This window comes from Castor canadensis, chromosome 10 (genome assembly GCF_047511655.1).
Source record: "Castor canadensis chromosome 10, mCasCan1.hap1v2, whole genome shotgun sequence".
Lineage (NCBI taxonomy): Eukaryota > Metazoa > Chordata > Mammalia > Rodentia > Castoridae > Castor > Castor canadensis.
In genome coordinates, this window is record NC_133395.1 from 4,243,417 (window position 1) to 4,268,041 (window position 24,625).

General features: G+C 36.7%; 1 protein-coding gene across 1 annotated transcript in view; it reads right to left on the reverse strand.

Moving 5' to 3' along the window:
- The window catches only part of Tnfsf13b (TNF superfamily member 13b), a 40,052-nt gene that overhangs the window by 3,784 nt on the left and 11,643 nt on the right, over positions 1 to 24,625 (reverse strand). The window contains exons 3-5 of the mRNA XM_020183995.2: positions 20,726 to 20,782; positions 253 to 365; positions 14 to 164 (exon numbers count right to left, since the gene is read on the reverse strand). Coding sequence (XP_020039584.2) covers positions 14 to 164; positions 253 to 365; positions 20,726 to 20,782 — 321 coding nt within the window. The remainder of the gene's footprint in view (positions 1 to 13; positions 165 to 252; positions 366 to 20,725; positions 20,783 to 24,625) is intronic.

The window sequence follows — 24,625 nt, forward strand, 5'->3', positions numbered from 1 at the left end:
ATTGGTTATTTACCAGCTGAATAGCAGGAGTTATTGGGTAGTGTTTCTGGCATATTCTGAATACATCGGAACAATGTCACCAGACTCAACTCATCGCCAAAGACGTGGACTTTTTTCCTCTGAATTAGGTGCCCCATGGCAAAGGTGTTATCGGTGTACAAAACCTGAGAAAGAAACCAAAGCATGTTGTCAAAAGTGTGTGTGCAATGGGGCACAATGGACTGTGAGGACACAATTAGACTTTGAACCTACCTGACCATAGATGAAGAAGTAACCGGTTTCTTTCACCACTATTTTATTCCCTTTTTCTTCCAATGCTCTACCTCTTTTAAAGCTGAGTAGCCATGGAACAAATGTATAAGATCCTACAATGAAGAGAGTTATTCATAAAACAAATGGAGCAAACTCGTTTTCCCCTCCACTTAGTTGCAGAATCTGATGAGGAACTTAGGAGAGAATGGCATATATATATATATATATATATATATATATATATATATATATATGCATCTTATTCACCTGGGCAGCTGTCAGGTACAGGAATCGGAGCCAATACTCCATGTGTCTGTGTTTACGGCTCTGTATGTCAGCTGTTTCGTAGGAAGACTGGTTTGTATGGGAGAGCTTGAAGAATGGGTAAGATGGAACTAGTTGAGTTCCTGGGGGAGGGGTAATTAATTATATGGCATGCAGCCAAAGGTATCAGGAGGAAGTGAGCTCCCTACAACCTGGCAGGAGAAGGAGGGAAGTCACCAGGACATAACCTTTGCTGGGAAGTGCTCAGGAACTTTGCAATGGTGCTCTATCATACTTAAGTTCAAGTGGCTTCTGTTCAGTTCATTAATTCTCCTCCATTGTCCCCTGGCAGTCATGTGGAGAGTGACAGGAGGACACTGTGCTCCCTGATGGATAAAGGGGCAGTCAGCAAACAGCAGCCACAGAGTGAGGAGGCAAGGGGTACCTGCCAAGACACTGGTCCGGATCAAATTTCTTGGCTATCAGTACCCATTAAGAGAGTACAACCACTCCTTTCCTGCGAATTCAGTTTGAGTTCACTGACTATTTCACAGTTATGTAAATAATGGCATTAGGATGAAACTCCAGGCCAGAGATTAGGAAATTGGGGGAGTTATAAACAAAATGGTATAAATAACTGAGCAGATTAGAGAAATGATAATGTAAGGACAGAATCAAACAACAAAGCTGTAGCCATCCAAGTGATCCTACTCAAAATGTTCTAAGAATACAAATACAAGCAATAGTGCGTGAATGAACATGGAGTGCAGGTGCCTCTTTGACAAGACACACTGATTCCATTTCCTTTGGATATACACCCAGAAGTGGGATTGCTGGGTTTTCATTATACATAGTGCATCTTTAATTTTCTAGGGGTCTTCATACTATTTCCCATAATAACTGCACTAATTTATATTCCAATTCTAAATAAGATTCTTTAGGGAAGAACACAAACTGAGAACCACACTTTTCTGACTGTTCCTAAGGAGTTAAGCAATCATGGTAGTAAAACAAAGCAAACTGCCCTCTGAGTTCAGCTATAACGAGAAAAGTTATGAAGGCAGTCTGTCAAGGCCCATCCCACAGAGAGGGAGGAGAGACGCGAGAGAGAGAATCTCCCCTGGGGAGACAGGGATATAAGGGGGTGACGGACAGGGAGGAGCAGCACCAGTCTTCTTCCTCACATGTGTCTGTGGGTGCTCACTGAGAACCACTCTGCCATTGCTGTCCTTCCCCAACAGAGATGCACCCCAAGGTGGGCCAGGTCTGGGTACTTGCATTTGCTTTTCTCAAAGAAGAGCAGTAGGGAAACTTTTCCTTAAATGAAAACCTCCCAGTGCCCTAGTGGATGATGATAGTTTGTGAGCCAAAGATCACTACCTTGCAGATGACGAAAACAAAGTCGTCCTGGCCTACTCAAATGCAATACAACTTCCATGAAAAGACTGTAAAAAGCAGTTTTTGACTCTGCTTAAACGAGATGGTATACCCACAGCACTTTGATATTTTTAAATTTTTTAATATAGAGTGCTGAAAGCCAGGAGGAAGAATTACCATAACAATTGTTATTGTAAATTACAAACAGATGACATTGAAGGTGACCACTTTCGTGGTTTCATAATACTGATTTGATGCTCTGGCCAAAGAGTGCTTTCTTCCTCCAAAACAATACATACCTCAGATTCTAACTTCTCCAATTTCAGGACTGTTTATATTTGGCTCCCTACTGTTTCCCTGGAACTTAAAATGATAACTAGCCCACAGTGGAAGGGCAGCAAACATTTATTAAATTAACGAATTCAACTTTAAACATAAAATAATTCAAATGATGGTGCACTGTGACAACTAGTCACAAGCATTCAACTGCTTTTTAAATTATTTTGCTACCTAGTTACTGAAATTCTGGGAAACCAAACATCATCCATCACAGAACTAGAGTACACCCTTGGAATGAATTAAAGCACATATTTCTAAAAGTAGCTGTTTATATTCTGGCTAGAGGTATTTATTTACCAAAAGTGTTTCTGCAATAATTTAAATTTATTTCCTATTTCTTTATATCATACTGTTTTCCATTGGCATTTTGTCCTCTCTTTCTGGCAATATCTTATGAAAGAGATAGAGCACATACTAACTTGTTTTTATTTACTCTATTTCTCTTCCGCTCCACAGCCAAATCCACACATGAAAACATAGGCACACGTGTGTACGCAGCTGCACACACACATGCAGATTATACCCCATAAGATCAGAGTTCACGTACTCAGCTGTGCTCTAAAGGCCAGTAACAGAGCCCAGCACATAGTATGCACTCAATAAACATGGGCTGATGAATGAATCCTAAGTCCTTTAAGAAAATAGCTAAAGCCAGGAGCCGGGGCTCATACCTGTAATCCTAGCAACATGGGAGGCTGAGATCAGGAGGATTGTGGTTCCAGTATAGCCAGACAATGAAGTTTGTGAGACCCCCAGCTCAACAGAAAAAAAAGTTGGACATGGAGGTGTGCCTCTGCCCTCAACAAAGGCAGGAAGTTTGCAGTAGGAGAATCGTGGTCCAGGTTGGCTTGGGCAAAAAAGTGACAGCCTATCTCCAAAACAACCAGTGTAAAAAGATCTGGAAGTGTGGCTCAAGTGGTAGAATACCTACTTAGTAAGCTTGGCACCCTGAGTTCAAACCCCAGTACAACAAAAGGGGAAAAGAAAGAAAGAAAGTTAAGTGATATAATAAAAGTCAATAACTACAAATTTAAGCAGAAATATTAAAACATGTTTTTGTTTTAGTGTGGTAGTTAGACTGTACATATATATATATATATATATATATATATATATATATATATGAAACTAATTGCAGTGTCCACTCTGTGGAGTGTTTTTCCTACATTAAAACTTTGATGGATTTACATATTTGCAAAATTAAAAAAATACATTAATATGTGAAGTTCAATAAAACATCACTATTTATATGTGAACATAATTTGCAAGTATTTGTGAAAGTATTTGCCCTAAAGATTATATCTTCCCTTTTCAAATATGTACTGAAGAATTGTAGGTCAATATAAGGATAGAAAGTTTTACAAATATCAGATATATTTCATTAATATTTGTTTCATATTATATTTCCTGAATAGATAATTTCCTCCCAAAATTTATGCTTTTAGTGTTGTCTCTCCCATTAACCAAGTAGTAATTATTATTCAGAGCTGTCACATTGGTTTATTTCTATTTTATTATCTTAAAACTACTTGAGAAAATTTCAGAGAGAAAATATTGATACCATTTTAAAAGGCAGATTACATAAATAAATTTGAGAAATAGTGGGTTTTGCTATGTTAAACACATGGTTTGGCTTTGTAAATTGTGTTCACTGTGGTCCAGCAATCACACATCTGGTTCTGAGGATGACAGGTGGCTGAGACACAACAGAAACCAGAAGCCAGCCATGAGGGGCCATCCAAGCTCAACTGCAGGCAGAGCAGTGGGAGGCCACCATGGGGCTGTGAGCAGTGGAGAGAAGTGGTCACATCAGTGTTTTAGAAATTTCAGTGTGACTGGTACTATGAGGTTTAAAAGAAGAAGGAGGACAAATCTGGAGGAAAGCAAACCAATCAAGGTGGTGACAGTGGTTTACCCCAGGATGTGGAGAGACCAATAGAGGAGGAATTAGTTGAAAGTGCATTGAGAAGAAGGAATAGACACAATTTAGACCACTTGCTGAGTGAGAGTGAGAAGTCAAGAATATTACCCAGCAACCTGAAACAAACAATTGCATGCACAGTCATGGAACTTCCTGGAAAAGGGGACAGGAGGATGGAAGGGATAAAGAGAATTGGGGCAAAGTTCTAGAGTTCAGGTTGAGTTGCCCAAGATAATCATGAGTCCTTGCTCAGTAGAGGGAGTTTAGATAGGCTTGAGGCTCAGAAGAGGCCAAAGGCACGCACTTCAGTCCCCACCACAGAGATGTGGAATAACACCATAGGAAGATTTGAGAGTACAAACAAACAAAAATGGAGAGAGACAGAACTGTGTCCGAGGTCTGAAGAACATCAGTATTTAGGAAATATGTTTCAGAGTAATTTGCAAAGACATTAAAATGGAGTGCCAGAAGCACAAGAAAATGGGCTAAAGAAATAACCAAGGCAAGCAGGTACCTCTAGAAAAAGGCAGTTATCCACTGTCAAATTCTACTGAGAGATTACAAGGTCATTGGAGTCCCCATGAAATATCTAAGTTGAAAAGTAGATGTAAACCAAAGATTTCCACTGCTGACATGGCTGTGTGTGGAAATTGTATCTCTCCTGTTCTATCCCCTTACAATTATATGAAAGAAAGAAATAGATACTATTCTCTAAGATAACTGTCAGGTTTGCAAGAATAATGGAGATCATGCAGAAGCTGAGGAAGTGAAAAGCATGAACACGGAGAGTGGGCTTCCAGTGAAATTCAATTCCTAGAGAAGTCCTTATGGACACCTTAAAATCTCTTATAGAAAGCCCAGGAAATTTCAAGGTGATGGAAACAAATTTGATAAATTCTAAGAGGAAAAACCCCATTTAATTGAGATAAAAGTAGATGTTTCAAGAAGGGAAATAGATTTTGTATAAAACAAAGTGAAATAGAAATAAAGAGCTAGCAGGGCACCATGATGCATGCCTGCAGTTCCGACACTTGGGAGGCAGAGGAAGGAGGATCTCAAGTTCAAAGCCAACCTACACAAGGAGACCTTGTTGCAAAAAAATGAAGTTAAGGATCTGAGAAAAAGTATAGAACTGGAAGACAGTAAAAAAGTAAAGGATGTCAGCATGAATAAAATTGGAACTGAAGAAGTTAAAACAAAGACACAATGAGAAAAGTCTGAGCATCTTAGTGCTGGCACAAATGATGGTGCTGCTACCTGGGGCAGTTGATCGAGTATAATTTTGTTAGCTTCCTACTGTTGCTATGACAGATTGCCACGAATGTAGTGGCTTAAAATAACTGCCTAGTGATCATACTGCACCTACCAAGTCCTTACAGTAATCTTCCCGACATCCACCATTAGGCACATCTGTAAAGTCCTTTTGCTATAACCACGGATTCAGGGATTAGGGGGTGGGCAGCTTCTGGGATCATTATTCTACCTTCCATAATAGTCAACCCTGAGACAGTTCAAAAAATAATCATTGATTTGTGTGTGTGGTGCTGGGTTGAATCCAGGGCTTGCATGTGATAGGCAAGCACTCAACCAGTAAATCACAACCCAGCCCAAATTATTGAATTTTAAAAGTAAAGAAATAATCCTTTGTGTGATCAGGCAAGAAAGTTAAGCCTTTTATGAGGAGAAAATTTATTCTTGGTGTCAGTCTTTTCTAAAGATGGCGCCAATTGATGGTGAAAATTCCTCTAAAACACTCAAGTAAAGAACTCAGAATTTTATGTCTAGTTACCTATCCTTCAAGTACAAAGAAGTGGTGTCAATGCAAACACTATTGATCATTTTTCTGACAATGGTCATTTCTCCCATTTTGAGTAAACCAGCATAGAACAAAATTCAGGCAAACAATATCTGAATGAGGAAACCACAGCAACAGCACTTGCTGTGATTGCTGAATTTACCCACCTATAAAACCAAAACCCATAAAGACGATGGTTTAACAGAAAAGATCAAAATTGCTTTATGCCTTCACAATGTATAAATTATACGACTAACAAATATTGACAAGTAGAAGTGAAGATATGTTGATAACAAATTTATCATTTGACTCATTTGTAACAGCTGGGGTTCTATAAATATAAATGAAGTTGACATATCAAGCAATAGAAATATAAATATTTAACATTACATAGATAAACATTAAGAAATATCTTAATTATCTTAATATTACTTAATACCTTAATAATGTCTTAATATTACTGTCCAAAAGTCTATGGTAGAGGACAGAAAGAAAAAAAGAAGAAGAATGTTAATTTTATATTAGACCAGAGAAGATAATCAATAGATAAGGTCTAAAGATATAATTATAGATGCCAGAGTGATAAGGAAAATGTCAGGGTATAAAGCTCACTCTTCAGCCCTTCGCCAAATCAACGAGCTGGTAAAAACTGATACATTCAACCTTTTGAATGTGTGTAAGCTACCTAAAATTTAGAGTCACCAAGGGAGGGTTAAATGAACAAAGAACGTCACTAACATTTTGGTAAGGAGGTATTGTGGCATTTTTTTCTTGCCCGCTTTCCATGCTCCATTCTGCAACTGGGCAGCAGTCATGGTGAAGATAACCTGAGCTCATGGGGCAGAATGCTTGTGTCAGGGGTGCAGTACTCACTACACTTGCAAAACACCACGGCTGAGCCTTCTGACCTCCGTGGAGGCCTCCTCCAGATGAAATGGCTTCCCGGGCTGGCACCAAGCAAAGACACTGAAGGAAATGCTCATCCCTATCACCTAAAGCATGAGCCAGAAGAGAGGCAAGTCACATTCTGAGAAGGAGTAGGCTAAGGAAGAAGGCACTGGGAAAACACAGGCTCTGCAAGGCTGCCATGTTCATTCAGAGAATCTAGAATACGAGGGGCATGACCAGTTCTAGATGCATGCTCCAAAATGGCCCAAGAAGATGCAAGGTTTCCACCTCTGGCTGACCTTTGGGCCTTGTGTAAGCAGGAGGTAAGACCTGGCTAGAGATGAAGGGCTGCCATAGCACAGAGCCAGTCTGTGAAAGTCAGGGAAGTGTTTTATTTTGGGCCTCCTATGTTTAAGAAAATCTCTATCAAGATAAGGATTAAAGAGAACAAGCTGTCTATCCATCTGACTATAGAGAGAGTAGAACAAAGTCTTCAGTGACCACACAGGATAAGGAATACAACTGTTGCAAAAAGAAATATTTTGGAAATGTCTCTGAACAAATGAACAATTTTAGCCCACAGTAATCAATAGAAAACTCTGTGGGTAGGGGAAGTATGAGTTCCAGTATTACCATCTTGTGATTTCCAAACTGTCCACTTTTCAACAAAAAGTGCAGGGCTTACAAATAAACAGGAAGTGCTGGCAGAGTGGCTTAAATGGTAAGAGCACCTGCTTAGCAAGCATGAGGCCCTGAGTTCAAGCCCGAGCACCACCAAAGAAAAAAAAATATGGACAAAAAAAAAAAAACAGGAAAATTATAGATCAATCACAGGGGAGAAGAAAAACTTGACAGAAAACATCTCTAATGTGGGACTTATTAGTATAAGTCTAAATCTTTTAAATATGTTTATACAGCTAAAGGAACCCATGGATAAAGAATTTAAGAAAACCAGGATAATGGTATATAAACCAATAGATAATTTTAATACAAAGAAAAAGGCACTGAAAGGAACCAAATGTAAATTTTAGAGAAAAATATAAAATATATGAAATGAAAATAAGCACTTAAGGATTTAAAGCACAGACATGAGCAAGCAAGCCAGGACTGACAACCTTGATGACAGGAGATTGAAATTATCCAGTGTGAAAAGCAGAAAGAAAAAAATAACAAAGACTAATTAGTGATTTAATGAAGGGTGCAGGACACAGAGTTAACATACAAAAGTCATTTGCTCTTCTATGTGACAGTAATTAAGAAGTGAAATTTTAAATTGAAAACATGATTCAATTTATATTATCATTTCTCCAAATGAAATACTTACCTATAATACTTAGGTGTAACAAATTGTGGATAAAACCTATATGAGTGAATTAATAAAACTTTGATGAAAGAAGTCAAAGAGGAAGTAAATGGAGAGATATTTCATGTTCATTGATAGCAAGACTGAATATTGTCAAGATGTCAGTTCATCCCATGTTAGACTGACCCTACCTGACTGTTAAGACTATAAAGCTATACAGTAAGCCTGTGATATTGATGGAATTATTACATTTGGTTTTAACTGAGATGGCTAAAAATAATGATAATTTTGAAATGAAAAGAAATTTCAAAAACAAGAATTCTAAATTCTAGCACCTGCGTTCCACAGCTCAGTTGATGCAGAAAAGCTCTCAGTCAGTCACACATTATCATCAGTTCTGTTTAAATCATTGTATCATCCACTGAATGTTTCTCTGTCCTTAATTTTGTGAAAATATTCCTCCCAAAAAAGCAAATGGTGCCCAAAAAGCAAGGCAAAAATTGTGGTCACTCTCCCAAGCCAAAAATTAATTAAGCATATAATGTGCAAAATTGATGTGATAAAGAGAAAATTTTAGATTTATTGAAAGGTGGCAGGTCTTTAGCAGAAGTTGGTGGTCTTATGGGAAAATGAATCAAGCTTCCACAGTACAGCCCTGAGCACTTGCCATCCTCAGCATACACCGTTCTTCCTCAGCCACTCTTCACTTGGGGCCATTGACCCAAGGAGCCCACCGTCTTTTGTAGGAAGCAAGACAGTGTAGTATTGGTTAACGAATGTATTTACACAGGGCTGGAGGAGTGGCCCAAGTAGTAGAGTGCTTGCCTAGAAAGAATATGTAAAAAGATCAATGGGACAGAATAAAAGCCCAGAAGTAGACTCATATAATCAACTGATCTTTGACAAAAGGTAAAAGCTACACAATGGAGGAGAGACAATGTTTCCATGTTTTTCAGTCAACTGTACTTGGTACTTTATTAAAAGATATTTTGCATACAGGGGAAATAGGAAATACATTCTCCCACACAAATTCTGAAAATATATGAAACATGATGTTCCTCAGAAGGTCCATACACTTGTTTGCAAAGAATGTGAGAAAGTGACTTTATAAGATTTATTAACATGTTTTCTAGACTTCAAAATGAAGAAAAGAAAAAGAAAGCAAATTGTGTGTCAAACAAGAGAAAACTTGATTTAAGTGAATGTATTTGATTTACAAAAGCAACAACCAGTTATTGACTTATCTCTTATGCAGACTAATGATTTCAATCCTGAAGAATTTAAATCTTAAGTGGTTTTAAGCACCACGGGATATCGATAGCTGACATTAAAAATATCACTATCCCATTTCTGTCTTCTAAAACTGATCAAAATATTTTGCCTAGAACAACCTCATCCAAGTTTAGAAGAGGTCTTCGGGGAAGTGTGTGTATAAATATACAATCGTTTTATGTAACACCTTGCCAAAGACATTTTTTTTGCAGTGTTGAGGATCAAACTGAGGCCCTGGTACTCATTACCAAAGTGTTCCAACACTGAGCTGCACCCTCAGCAACCAAAGTCATCTAATTAAAAATCATCAAGATTATCATGAGAAGTTGTCAAAGAAGAGAATTCTTTTCTTTGGTAAGCTAAGAAGTTTATTTTTAAAAATATTGTTGAAGATAAAGAGGCATAATTTCATAGGACTAAGAATTCTTTAAAGCTGCTTTTCTTAAAAAAAGAATTCTGCAGAAAACTAGAAAGTGAGGAATCAAATAAAAGAGATCAAACTGGGACGTAGAGGAAACAGTTAATTTCCTAGAAACAGTACACATTTTAAAATGGACACTAAAATAAGAAAACCAGAGACTAAATAGCATTGGAAAGCTCAGAATGACGCAGAGACCCCATTGGAGAAATCTCAGCACCACAGGAGTCAGAGCTGAATGTTAACTGACCTTTAGCAAATCCTGAAAACCTAGGAGAGAAAAAAGATAAATTGTTACCAGGGGCGAAGGGGAAGAAAATCATGAATAGGCAGAGCAAAAAGGATTTCTAAAGCAGAGAAAATACTCTTTATATCATAGCAGTGGAGAGGCGCCATTACACATTTGTGCTCACCCATAAAAAGTACAACACCAAGAGTGAACTCGAATGTCAATCATAGACTCTTTTGATGATGACGGTTCATTAAGTGTAACAAATGTACTGTTCTGATGACAGATTTTAACAATAGGGGAGCCTGTGCATGTGTAGAGTATAGGGTATGTCTTTGCACCTTCTACTCAATTTTTCTGTGAACCTAAAAGTGCTCTAACAATAAAGTTTTTAAAAGGATGGAGAAAAGCAAACAGATCATAAGGAATTCTAAGATGTCGTTGAGCAGCCTGACTGTGATGATGGCCATTACAGAGGGAAAAGAGACAGAAAATTATACAAAGATCATTTGGACAAATAATGGCTCGCCATTTCCCAATGTGGAAGAAAGTCCTAACTAACTATACCTCCAAAAATTCAACAAACTCCAAACAGGATAAATTCAAAGAAATTCACATAAAAACTCGTTATAATCAAGCAACAGAAAGAGAAAGACGAGAAGAAAATCATAAAAGCAACAAGAGAAAAGCAATTTGTCAAGTACAAGGTTTGTGCACAATGAGATTGAAAGTCAATAGCTCATCCTCAACCACGAAGATCAAAGGCAAGGCAATGACATATTTAAAGTGCTGAACAAAAAATCTGTCGACCTAGTTTTCTATACCTGGCAAAGGAAAAGAAAATGATAGATTGAAACATCACATCTACGTAGGAAGAAGGCACACACTGAAAGCTGCTGCACACTAGGCAGAGGGGGAATGGGGAGAAGGGTAACAGAGCATTACTGGTTAGAGTGGAATATATTCCCTGGTGGAATACCATGGCAAAGCCCTTTGAATAAGCATACACTTAAATAATGAAAGACAGGAAAGTAAATCAGGGCTCTTAGGGGAACAGCACTAGTGGGAGAAGGACAGTGAATAGGAGATGTATTTTACACACATGTATGCAGCCAGAACGTGCCACGTGTCAAAGTCATTTGAAGAAGCTGGAGGGACAAGGGAGAATGATGGTGGGGGTGAACCTAACCAAGGTACACTGTAACATATATGGAAATGTCCCCATGAAACCCCTTGCATAAATATGACAATAAAAATGTTTAAAAATGGTATGCATTTAAAATGCTAAAAAGAAGAAGGATAAAAATGATCTCAAATAAAAAAAGGGAAGGTAATTCATCAGACCTGCCATTCAATGTCTTTCTAATGAAAAAGAAAGGACGTGAAGAAACAAACAGCACAGATATGGACAACTTTATAATAAAGATAAAATCCTTTTTATTGCATTTTTAGTTCATTTTTGTTTCTTATAGGGTTTAAAAGGAAAAATGGTTAGGCTGGGAGCCAGTGCCTCACACCTCTAATCCTAGCTACTCAGGAGGGAGAGATCAGGAGGATCAAGGTTCGAAGCCACCCAGGCAAATAGTTCATGAGACCCTAATCTCAAAAAACCCTTCATAAAAAAAGGGGGAGAGGGGCTGGTGGAGTGGCTCAGGTGTAGACCTTGAGTTCAAACTACAATACTGAAAAAAATAAAGGAAAATGATTAGAATAATAATTACCAATCTATGTTAATGAACACATAATATATAAGCATATATTTTGCAACAATGGTAAGATAAAGCAAAAAGTTATGATGGAGTTAATTCAAGTCAAGTTGTTATAAATTTAGGGTACTTGTTATAACTGCCAGAATAGGAACTAAAACAATAACTAAAAAACATGCACAGAAGTAATTAGGGAGAAAACAAAGGGCATATATGTAAATGTCTATTAAACAAAAAAGATGTAATGAAGGAATGAGCAAAACATATATAAACATATATAAAACAAATATCAAAATGATAGAATTCTTTCCTTTTCAGTAGTCACTTTAAATATAAATAGGTTAAATTTGCTGATTAAAATACAGAGATTGGCAATGTAGATTAAAATTTTAAAAAGTCAGGCACAATGCCTTATGCCTGTGATCCTAGCACTCAGAAAGCTGAGGCGGGAAGATCAAGAGTGCAAGTGCGGCCTGGGCTACACAGTGAGCTTAAAGAGCGCCTTGGCTACAAAGCAATACCCTGTTTCAAAACACACAAAAAAATTAAAACAAAGCAAAATTCATGATCTAATAATATCCTGGCCATAAGACACTCACTCTAGATTGAAGAAACAATAGATCAAGAATAAAATCATGAGAAATGAGCATCGGATTGCTGGAGTGGCTACACTATCAGACAAAATACATGTCAAATCAAAAAATATTACAAGACAGAAAGGACATTACACATCAATAAAAAGGCTGATTCATCAAGAATACTTTACAATTATAAGTACATACACACCACAAAACAGAAGTTCAAAATATAGGCATAGACTGCCTGAATTAAAGGGAAGAACATATTTCTATGGTAGTAATTGGAGACTTTAATATCCCATTTCAACAGAGGCTGGACAGTGTAGATGAGAGATCAATAAGGTGACAGAGGATTTGAAAAGAACTACAAATCCACTAGACCTAACAGACAGAAAACACTCCACCTAAAAGGAGCAGAGTACACACTTCTCTCAAGTGTACATGGATCTTGTCTTAGAATATATTATGCAGCAAAATAATACTCGATAAACTTTAAAAGACTTAAATCCTACACAGTATTTTCTCCAAGCAATGAATCTAGAAGTCAATAACATAAGGAAGAAAATTTAGAAGTATGTGGAGATTAAACAGCACACTATTAAAACAACCAAGTGGCCTATGAACAAATAAGAAGGGAAATAGAAGATATTTTGGGGTGAATGTAGCAAAGCTTGTGGGTGGCGATGACAGCAGTGTGGGGATGGAGGTATGCAGCTATAAACACCTACATTGAAAACGTTCTCAACTCCATCACCCCTTACACGTTTAAGCAGACAGAAATAGAAGAGCAAATTGAGTCCAAAGCTGACTAAAGGAAGGAAAGGGTAGATTAGGGTGAAGGCCAATAAAATGGAGAACAGAAATATAGTAGAGGCAACTGATGACACTAAAAGTTGGTTTATGAAAATAAAAAAAAAAAAGACTAACATTTAGCTATACTGACGAAGAAAAAAAAGACTCCAGAAAAAGAGAAAAAAGAAATGAAGACCCCAATCACAAAATCACAAAAAGGTAACATCTTATCAGTCTAGTAGAAAGAAAGATTGTAATAGTTATATTACAATAAATTAGATAATTTAATTTAAATGGGAAAATTCCTAGAAACCCACAACCTATTAAAACAAAATCAAGAATAAATAGAAAATCCAAACAGACCTGTAATAAATACAAAGAGTCTGAATTAATCAAAACTTTCTCTCAAAGAAATTCATGACTACATGGCTTTAAAAAAATTCTTAAAAATAGTAGAAGGGAACAATACTTAATTCATTCTATGAAACTAGAATCGCCCTGATACCACAGACAGAAAGACACTACCAGAAACCTGCATACCAAAAATCAATCCTGACTATTGATGCATTAATCCTCAAGATTACACTATGAACAAGACCCCAACCGTGCTGTGTTCACCACTGCTCAACATTTCCCTGAAAGTTCTAGATAGAGCAAACAAGCAAGAAAAAGAAACAAAAGGTATCAAATTGTAAGGAGAGAAGTAGAATTATCTCTACGTACAGATAGCAGTGGTCCTATATGTGTAAAATATTAAAGAGTTCACCAAAACCTACTAGACCTGAAAAATGAATTCAGCTAAGTAGCAGGATACAAAGTCAACATTCAAAATCAGCCGTGTTTCAATAAACCAGGAGTAAAACAATTTGGAAATGAAATTAAAAAAAAACTTCTATTTTTAACATTATTTGTTAATAAGAGTGAATGTGTCTCCACCAAATTCATATGCTGAAATCCTATTTCACAGAGGGGTGGTAGTAGGAGGTAGGGCCTTTGGGATGTTATTAGGTCACGCAGGAAGAGTTCTCATGAATGACATTACTGGCCTTATAAGAAGAAACATGAGATTTATTTACTCTTGTCTCTGTTCTTCACCATGTAAGGTCATGATGAAAAGATAGCCATTTGAAACCAGAAATGGAGCTTTAAAAGATCTTCTGGTATCTTGACCTTGGATCATTAACCTTTAGAGCTATGAGAAATAATTGTTTGAGCCACCCAGTCTATGGTAATTTGTTTTAGCAATCTGAGCTGACAAAGCCAGCATCCAAACGAACGTAACATCCTAGGGATAAATTCACCCCAAGCATTGAACGTCTTACACAGTGAAGACTATGAAACATGGCTAAACAAAATGTAGCAGACATAAACACAGAGGAAGCTACTCATGTTCACATATGGTGGACTTACCATTGCTAAGATGGAAATACTACCCAAATTATCTACAGATTCAGTACAACCCCTATGCAAATTTCAATGGTAGGGTTTTTTTTTCTAAATGAAAAAAATCCAAATATAAAATTCACTTGCTATTGCAAAGGACCCCAAATCTTCAACACTATTGTTAAAAATGAAAAACAAATTGGAAATTCACTCTCCCAACTTTCAAATTTTATGATGAAGCTACAGTAATCAAAATACTGTGTTGGTCTGGCATGAAGATAGACATGTAAACCAGCAGACAATAATTGAGTCCAGAAGTTAAGCCGACCACCCATGACCAATTGACTTTAGACAAGTGCTGTAAGGCTATTCAGTGGTAGAATGAATGGTCTTCTTCAACAGATGGTTTTGGGACCACTGGGTGTCTGCTTTTTAGAGGATGGTGTTGAATGCTCGCTTCACACCATATGTCAAACTCAAAGGAAATGGCTCAACGATTTAAGCATAAAACTGTGAGAGTATCAGAAGAAAGCAGAGGAGTAAATCATGGATTGGATATTGTCATGTATTCATCCATAATGACACCAAAAGCATTAGAGACAAAGTAAAAATAGATTAAATGCTTTAGTCCAGGTTTGGTGTCATGTGTCTATAATTCTAGCACACAGGAGACTAGGGCAGGAGAATTTCAAGTTTGAAGCCAGTCAGGCCCTATTGGGGTCAGGCCAACATGGGTATACAGTGAGACTCTATCTCAAAACAACGACAAGAACAAACTCGAACACTTTTGTACACCAAAAGACATTATCAAGACAATTAAAAGAATCTAGGTGTGGTGGTACACATCTGTAATTCCAGCACCAGGGAGGCTGACTCAGTAGGACTGCAAGATTGAGACCAGCCTGGGCTACAAAGTGACTTCCAGCCAGCTTGAACTACATAGTGAGAGCTTGTTTCATGAAAAAAAGAAAGAAAGAAACAAAGAAAGAAAAAGAAAAAAAAAAGAAAGAAGAAGGCTAATAAAGTAGAATAAAATATTTATAAATCAGATTTCTGTAAGGGTCTAGCCATTATAATATATAACAAAATTTCACAGCTCAAAAACAAGAAGACAAATGACCAATTAAAAATAATAAAATAGTTCAGGGACTTGAACAGACATTTTCCAAAGAGGACATACAAAAGTCCAGTAACAACGTGAAATGCAAACCAGTGGTACAGAGAGGCACCACTCCACACACGACAGGAAAGGAGCAAGGATGATAATTGTAATGAAGTCACCACAAATTGGTGAGGCCATGGAGTGCAGCCACTACAGGTAACAGTTCAGCAATTTCTTAACAATTACAACCTTAAATGTGTACTCCAAATTGTAAAGAGTTATGCAAACAAGTATTTTACACAAATTCCCATAGGATCACTGCTCACAGTAGCCAAAAGTTGGCAACAACCCAAATGCCCATTAGTGGGCAAAGGGGTAAACAACTGTGCTTTTTATATAATGCTATAATAGTCACCCACACAGAGGAGTGAAGTATTAATATGTGCTGTAAAGTAGTGACCTCAAGACGTCACAATGAGTGAAGGACCTGACACTGAAAGCCACACATCGCATGATTACATTTGTAGGATACATCCAGAATAGGTGACCCCCACAGAGACAGAAGGTTGCTGGTTGCTGGGGAGGGGGAGATGGAGCAGAGGTGACTGGTAATGGATAGGAGGGAAGGATATTGTTTGGGGATTAGGAGAGAGTTGGTGGTCACAGAATATTGTGAATGTCAGTGAATTGAATACCTTAATTGTACATTATGTGTACTTGACCTCAATAAAAAAGAATATAATTATAAACATAATTAAATACTAGTGTCCTACACACATAGAGAAACCAAAGCAATTAGCTTACAGAGTGAACAAACTCTTTGAATTATAAAGTAGAAATTCCTTTGTTAAAATATGAAACAAGACAAAATATATCACAATATGATGAATAAAAGCCTAGCATATTTCCTAAATCAGCAAATACAGACGGGTCTACATCATCCAACAAGTAAATGAACTTTATTTTGAGATGAGAACAAAAAATAAATGTCAGCTCTGTTCTGTATACATGAAGGACAACTGAAACAAATTATGTCAAATAATCTACTAAGGAAATGTAAGTGAAAAAATTAAATATTTTAGCCAGGTGCTGGTGCTTCAAGCCTGTAATCCTAGCTACTCAAGAGGCAGAAATCAGGAGGATCATGGTTCAAAGCCAGCCCTAGGTGACCCTATCTCAAAAATACCCAACACAAAACAAGGCTGGTGGAATGGCTCAAGTGGTTGAGTGCCTGCCTAGCAAAAAAAAAAAACCAGAATTCAAATCCCACAACCACCAAAAAAAAAAAAAAAAACTAAGTATTGTAACCTTAATATTGAAAAGATACACCATAGAGCTCAAGACCTTTATTTACAAAAAGGACAACCAGCTAAAAGGTAGAATAAGAAAAAATAGTCCCAAGAGTGATAGCAGCTGAAAGAATAAAACCTTTGGGGGAAATTCAATAAAATATTTTTAGAAAGTATTAACAAGAAGTATAAAAGATCTATAAGAAGAAAATTTCAATACACATTGAAAGAGACAAAAGAGGACCAGACAAGTAAAAGATTAGGTTCTCTTACTGGATTTCACAGGAACTCTTATTATCGTAATTTGCAAACATAACGAGATTCAACAAAAATATTAAAAGTCATATGTTGCATATAACTTTTTTTCTTTTTAACCTGGTAAGCTGATTCTACTATTTCTGTGGAAAAACCAAGAACAGGAAAAACTTAAAAACAGAAGAGGGAAATAGACTGGCCAGATAGTAATATACTCCCTGATAACAAAAAGGGCATGTTGGGGTCCTTGATAGACACACAAACTAATATAATAGAAATGTCAGGAAAAAAAGCTAAAATTAAAACCCTAATTTACCCAAATATAGAAATATTATATAAGTTAAAATATTCCAACAGTATTAGAATTAGGAGCTATTTTTTAATGTTGGTAAATGGACAACCTTCTGAGTAAAAGTGTAAGTTGGTTGAACCTCACCAGAATAAGAAGCAATTACATAAAATAGTTAAATGTAAAAACTAACAATAAAAGTTTGAGAAGGGCCATGGGAGGCCCTTCTAATCATGATTCAAAATACAGAATCCTTAAAAAATATTGACAAACTTGATTTTAAAGGACAACCTTGTGTTATGCAAAAGTGAAAGGACAAATTTCACCACCGTGGGAAATATTCAAAATTCACGGTGTAAATGATTAGTCTGCCTAACACATAAAGAGCTCATGCAAACCAAAGTACAAGAGACCAACAGCCAGATAGAAAAATGGGAAGACTTGAAACAAGCAGCCCCAGAACAGGAAATAAAAATACAAAGGAGAATTAGAAGATTGTAAAGACAGAAAAGAAAAATGGTTCTTAAGATATAGAAAAAGATGGTCCATGCACTTCATATTAAAAGAAGAGAAATTAAAATACCTTGTTCTTTTTTGTGCCATGGAATCATAGCGTAAATTTAATTGGCTCTAACGGAATGACTTGGCAACAACAGTGCAAACTCATCATTCCAAATGTCACAATGTCGTACTAATGTCACAATGTCGTACTAGCAGGGAACTCATTAAATAAGCTACATTCGTACAACAGAACAGTAGAGTTCTTTTTTAAATAATGAGGGAATTTTTCTACTTACAGGCATAAAAATGTCTGTAGTATGCATTTTTAAATAAAGAAAACCGGTCATATTCTTGTTTTCACATAAGATGTATCACAATTATGGTGCATTAGGCTTAATATAAAGAAGGGGAAATCACAACTATAGTCTAATTTCATTATAAAATCTACATAAGAAACAATGAAAGTGGTAAATTGCTAAGTGGAGTGGATTGGAAGGGGAGTGAGGGTTTTTAATACCAGTCAAACATTAAAACAAAAAACAAAAAAAGCCAGGCATGGTGCTGCATGTCTGTAATCCCAGCACAGAGGAGGCTGAAGCAGGAGGATCACGAGTTGGAAGCCAGCCTGGGTAACAGAGGAAGACTCCGTCTCAAAAAAAAAAAAATCCAACTAAAGATAAGATACAGGACAGAGGAGAGTCCACACTGCACAGGCCTCTCTTGCTTTTCTGTGTTGTAACACAATTTCATCTCAACACCGGAGATCATAGTACATTATCTTTTGTAAAAACCTGCAGAGTTGAACAAGTGCAAATGCTTCATTGGGTACACCTTTCTTAACAAAGGGGGATCTCCCTCTGTCTCCCTGCTGAAAGTTCTGCGAACGGTAAATGTTCTCTCAGGGCTTGCTTGCATCCATCCTGCACCAGAGTGCAACCTGAGCCTGTGGTGCTGCAGCCTGGGCAGCTGTGTGCCTCAGTCCGGGACAGACAGCGCTCCAAGGCAGAGGGCCACAGCTGCCAAGTTCACGCTCACGAGAGAGCATGGCATCAGTTTGTATGTCTACATCTTTTGTCCAACTGTGTAATGCAAACCTTTTCCAAGCATTTTTAAATAATTTTATCTTTGGTCCTTAGGGTGTTCCTCTGGCTTTATTTTAATCCTTAGGAAATAGTTCTTTGCCTTTTAAAAGTTGCAAGCATGATTTTGGAAAATGTGGTGCAATAAACAATTATAGATTTGTAAACGGTTTGGTACTTGTTTGGCATTTGTGATAACAGAAGTCACACAGGAAACAACAGATGCAAAGTCAGACTCCAGAGAATCATAGAGGCAATCTATGTCTTTATCCGTGTTAGTTTCTTCTCCCCACCCCCAGCTAATCTCCTGATAACCCCAAGTCCCACTGTGGGTGACAACTCAGAAATTCCCATTCCTGCCACCTCTCCTTTCCCCCATAACACATAACATTCCATTTCATCTTTCTACATTTCACTTGTTCATTTGTGGGCTTTTTTCTTTTTCTGCTTCCAGAAGATAAATTCCAACAAAGTGAAAAGTCATCATACTTAATTTAATACTCCCACCCCATTGCTCCTCCAGTCATTAGAACATTGTATGTTCTTTTTTAAAAATGTTTTTCTATTATTTTTGTTGTATTGGAGGTATACTGTGACAGTTACCAACGTTCTTACAATGTTTCATAGTTGAATTCACCCCTCCATCATTCTCCTTTATCCCTCCTCCCCCATTCCTGCAACCATTTCAGTAGATCTCATTTAAGCATGTGTAAAATGAATAAATGAATGTGTCAATGAACAGACGAACGATTCCTCTCTGGTACATTCTTGTTCATGGCTTATTTTGTATTGTCAGGAATTGTTATATGTCATCAATTCCCAAAATACTTTGCTTTTGGACAAAGTTGACAACTTTGCCTGAAAAATTGTCAACTTTGCAACAAAGTAGAGTGGCACCATCACAGGAATCTGTAAAAAGCTGGATTAAACAAAAAAAAAGTTAAAGAAATACTTTTTCAGAGCAAAGTGTCTCAGATTCAGTACTTTGTGAATGTGTCTTGTGAGTCTTGAATAAAAATATATAGGATACTATGTTTCTAAACTTATTTAATAATAAAACTCTTATTTCAAGGATCATTTATCTGGATTAATACTGCAAGTGACACCTTTTGGGATGTGGTGCTAAAATTTATTCCCCATGAACTTTGTTTTTATCCATTAATACAGAAAGTACTTATTTGCCTAGAGTAAAAGCTAACAAAAGCTTCCAGTGACTGAAAAGCAAGTTCAAAACATGATACTTCTATGAGTAAATGATAAATTACCAAGTAACACTTTGGCATTAGACAATTTATAAAAATATAATTTATTGGGTATGTTCAGGTTCACTTTTATTCTATTATAATTTTTATAACCAAATAGAACAGAATTAGTGCTTGTGAAGATGGTCTCATGTCACCAACAAAGACAGCTCTTTCTAAATTATGAAAAGTTAATTCTTATTGAGTATTAGTCTAGTTATTTAAAACTCATAAATATTAGTGCCTTTAAGGGAATTCTGTTTGTCAGAGTATTATGCAATTCTAAATATTTCCCAGTCATTTTGATCAAGTTGAATGTCTCTCTGTGACATCTGATGACAATAAGTTTTGAGGCAGAAGGCTGATTTGAGAGGTGGTTCAGATACAATGCAGACTTACAAGTTGTAGGGACTGAATCCTAAGTGGACAACGTACGAGGGCCAGTTCGTTACCTTTTCGGATAGTCGGCATATCACCATCTGCAATCAGTTGCAAGCAGTCTTGAGTGACTGAAAAGCAAAAATCCACCATTTCAGTTACTTAACCAGAAATCATAAGGCCACCGAGAAGGCTGGGAACACAAAGCTCCAAGTTCATCCTCACAGACATGCTAAAAGTCAACCATACTCTTTAGATAGCTTGCCTGATACTATTCTTAAAGGTACTGTATGAAATATTTTCATGCATTTAGTATGTAACTTCAGAAAAGCTTTAGATGCTGTTGAGACACAGTAACCTAATTTATTACTGCTGTATAGAGAGCAGGTTTAGTCACGTATTTTTCAAGTCCCACCAAACACACAAAACAGTTAAACTTTATTAGATTTTACATATTACTGCTACTGAATATAAGACCTTTGTCCTTCGCAAAAATAAAAATTATTGCTAGCATCTGTTGAGCAGGTGGAAGTGCAAACAATGAGCTAGTACACCTCACCTCCTTCTGTCCTTCCAGGAATCCTAAAAGTCAGGTACTAAACACTTACACTTGAGAGTATAAACAGCTTGTTCAGGCCTCAGAGATAGAAGTACCTGGACCAGGATTTAAATTCCATCTGTTTCGCTTGGGAGCCAAAGTTAAACTTTTGGGCAAAATATTTTGGGCAAAAGAAAGAAAGAGAGAACATCTTTAAAAATAAAACGTAAAATTTTTGTGAGACTGTACAGTCCTTGGGAACATTATTTCACGTCCCATACACATGTACAATAGTTCAGAAAATGTCCAAAGGAAAAAATAATGACCATTTAAATAGAGGAAAATGCCCCAGAGGAAACTAAATGTACTTTCTGTTGGTTACATAGGGAGGGAAAAAAAATAATGTCTGTGAAAATACAGAGCCTAAATCTAAGCTTCTTTATTTTAAGGAAATATTAGCTTAGACTTTTGTATTATCTAGTAAGCACTTTATTCAGAGTTGAAGTAATACTGTAAACACATACTCCTCAATAAATGAATTTTAGAAGTGGACACAGTAGAGAACTCCTACCTCAGGGTTTAACAGAAATTTTTCTAACATTTAAAGTGTGGAATACCAAAGAAATAATGGTGAATCATTCTGAGCTATTAAAAGCACTGTTAAAGAGGCAAGCACATAAGAAGTCTGTGAAGAAATGTTCCTTGATATTTTAAGCTGGAAATGCATTAAAAACTGTAATTTCTTTTTAACCATGAAATTCTTCCCACTAATTTTTGTTCATCTGATCATTTTTGTTGCAGCAGAGATACCAATGGCTCTGAATCATGTAAAGGCAGTTAATAACTAGAGCACAAATGTGTACTTTGATTGTTGCAATGCACTTTGGTCCACTCTGTGGGTAGCCACACTGTGCCATGGAGAAAATAGGATTTATAAGTACAGTTCTGATGACTGATGCTTTTCCACTGAAAATGTGTGAAACCATGATAATAAGCAGAATAGTTATGCACGAGGACAGCTTAGAAAGAACAGTGTCGGAGGCCAGTAAGCCGAAGTGCACAGCACCTAAAGAAGCCATGTTTAAACTATTTCAAATATTCTTATGTATTCCAGGAATTCTTTATAAGGGGCTGGGGTTCGGTTCAAGTGGCAGAGCGTAGCAAGAGTGAGGCCTGGGCAGAGCTTAAAAGCTTAAAGAGTGCTAATCTGTGCCCCACACAAAAAGGGAGGATGTTGAAGAAAGTCAAATGTAAGTTACCGAACGTCCCCTCTTTCCTCTGCCATGTGTGTGTAGATATACACAGATATATTGTTAAGTGAGGCAATGGGTGGGAAGTTCTTAGCACCATACTTTTCCAGGTAAATATTGGCTGCCAGCAGTAGTGTTGATGTTGCCTTGATTGTTGATAACAGCATCAAGTCAAATGACTGCAGACCTCCTGGAAGGTCTCTGAGAGGTTGTATGCCCAACCAAAACTGATAGAGCTCAAAGAAATACCAGCATGCATGACTTGCTATTTCAATTTCTCCTTTCCCTATTGTTCCCCACAAACTTACAAGCAGCTGCTATGGTCCAAATGTTGGCATCCTCCCAAAATTCATGTGTTGAAATCTTATTGTGATGGTGTTGGCAGATAGGGATTTGAGGAAGGATCACTGCCCTTATAAAAGAGACTGCAAGGCTATAGCTCACACCTCCTGCCATGGAAACACACATCTATGAACCAGGGCGCAAATCCTCACTAGATACTGTATATATGGGACCTTGAATGGAATTCTCCATCTCCTGGATTATGAGGAATGAATGTCAAATGCTTACAAACCACCCAGTCTATAGTACTTTACTGTAGCAGTGCAAGCAGACTAACACACACTATTAGTAAGAAAGCAAAGGAAAGATAGAAATACAGTTCACACCCAGAAATGGAAGTCTAAAAGACTTAGAACAGTCAAGGTTAGGACTTTGAAAACAGTTAGCAATTGGCAAAGCAGTCTAGTAGTGCACAGTAGACTGAAGACAGTAGTGGTGAATCATAGCACTGTGTCAGGACCAAAAGGCTTTTCTTGTTATCTTTTTGAAGACATTTAAATTTTTTAACATAGAGACTGGTATAAATTTTATATATTGTCAATAATAGGCATCTACCTATCTGTAAATTTCCATACAATTTTGTCTATGGAATAAATGAATTTTAAATAAGGTTCTTGTCTACAGATGTACTTTTGGGTGACCAATGTCCAATTCTTTTAATTGTCACTGCTTTGGATGTAGTGTTTGGACAAGTCTAATTATCTTTGCTTGACTACATGGTGAAATTAGAAGTATGTGAGCACAATTTTGAAAAAGACTAGCACCATTAACAGCTGTAGTTTGGAGAATGCCAGTTTAGCAAAGTGTTTGCTTAAGCTCTGTGTTTTAGATCACTTACATACTTGGAGAACATTAATTCACTTAACGCACAGAGGAGTCAGTAATAGCATCATAGCCACACAGCTGTCCTTTATATATTGGTTTAGCTTTTACTTCTGAAACACAGTTTAGGATATTTGGTTTAGTAGGGTTGTAGTTCTGCAGCGTTGGCAAAATGAAGTTTTAGGCCTCTTCTAGGTCTGTTTTGATATATAAGTGTATCTCATAGATACAAAAACCTTATTTAGTCAGAGGAAATGCATGCATCAGGACTAAACTTTCAAATCTTTAACTCTGCAAACTTTTATGTAACATTGAGAAAAAGTTCATTAGACATATAGCTTCACTTATTTGCATATATAGAATGTACTAAAATCATCTGAAATCACAGTTGTTTATAAAGTGGCTATTTAAAAGACCTTGACATAAGGAGACACATAAGGAAACCTGGCTTAGTTGAGACTCAGTCAAAAACCGGAAAAAAATCATTGGCAAACACAAGCAATTATTTGATAAAATCTTTACCTTTTAAGTCACTTTAAAAAATAAATCTTAATAAAAGCTGAGCAATGTTTTTAAGAAAGCATTGTTGTATAAGACATAGAGTTAAGTTTTATTTTTATACCAGTGTATTAAGTATTGACTTTGGAAAATCCTAGATAACCCTTTAAGCATAGTCAGCTTAATCTCACACATGGACTTGATATAAGTTCCATCTGTATATTTTAAGACCTACTCAGACACATTTGGAAATCTCTTTACCCTTCTGTGTCTGTTCCGATTCTTTCTGGGGGCAATCCTTTCTTTACTTTATACAATTCTTTCTCATCAAAAGCATTTTTCCCTTTGACGTTTATTTTTAAAAACATCTCTTTCTCCTACTCATTTTTGCTTTTAATTTGTGTTTCAAAACAAGTTTTACAGAATTTTTGAATTTAGACAAAATTATTTTTAATAAAATAAAATAGCACATGCTTTAATGAATGCTCAAAAAGAAAGCTTATTTTTACACAGTAACAATTTAT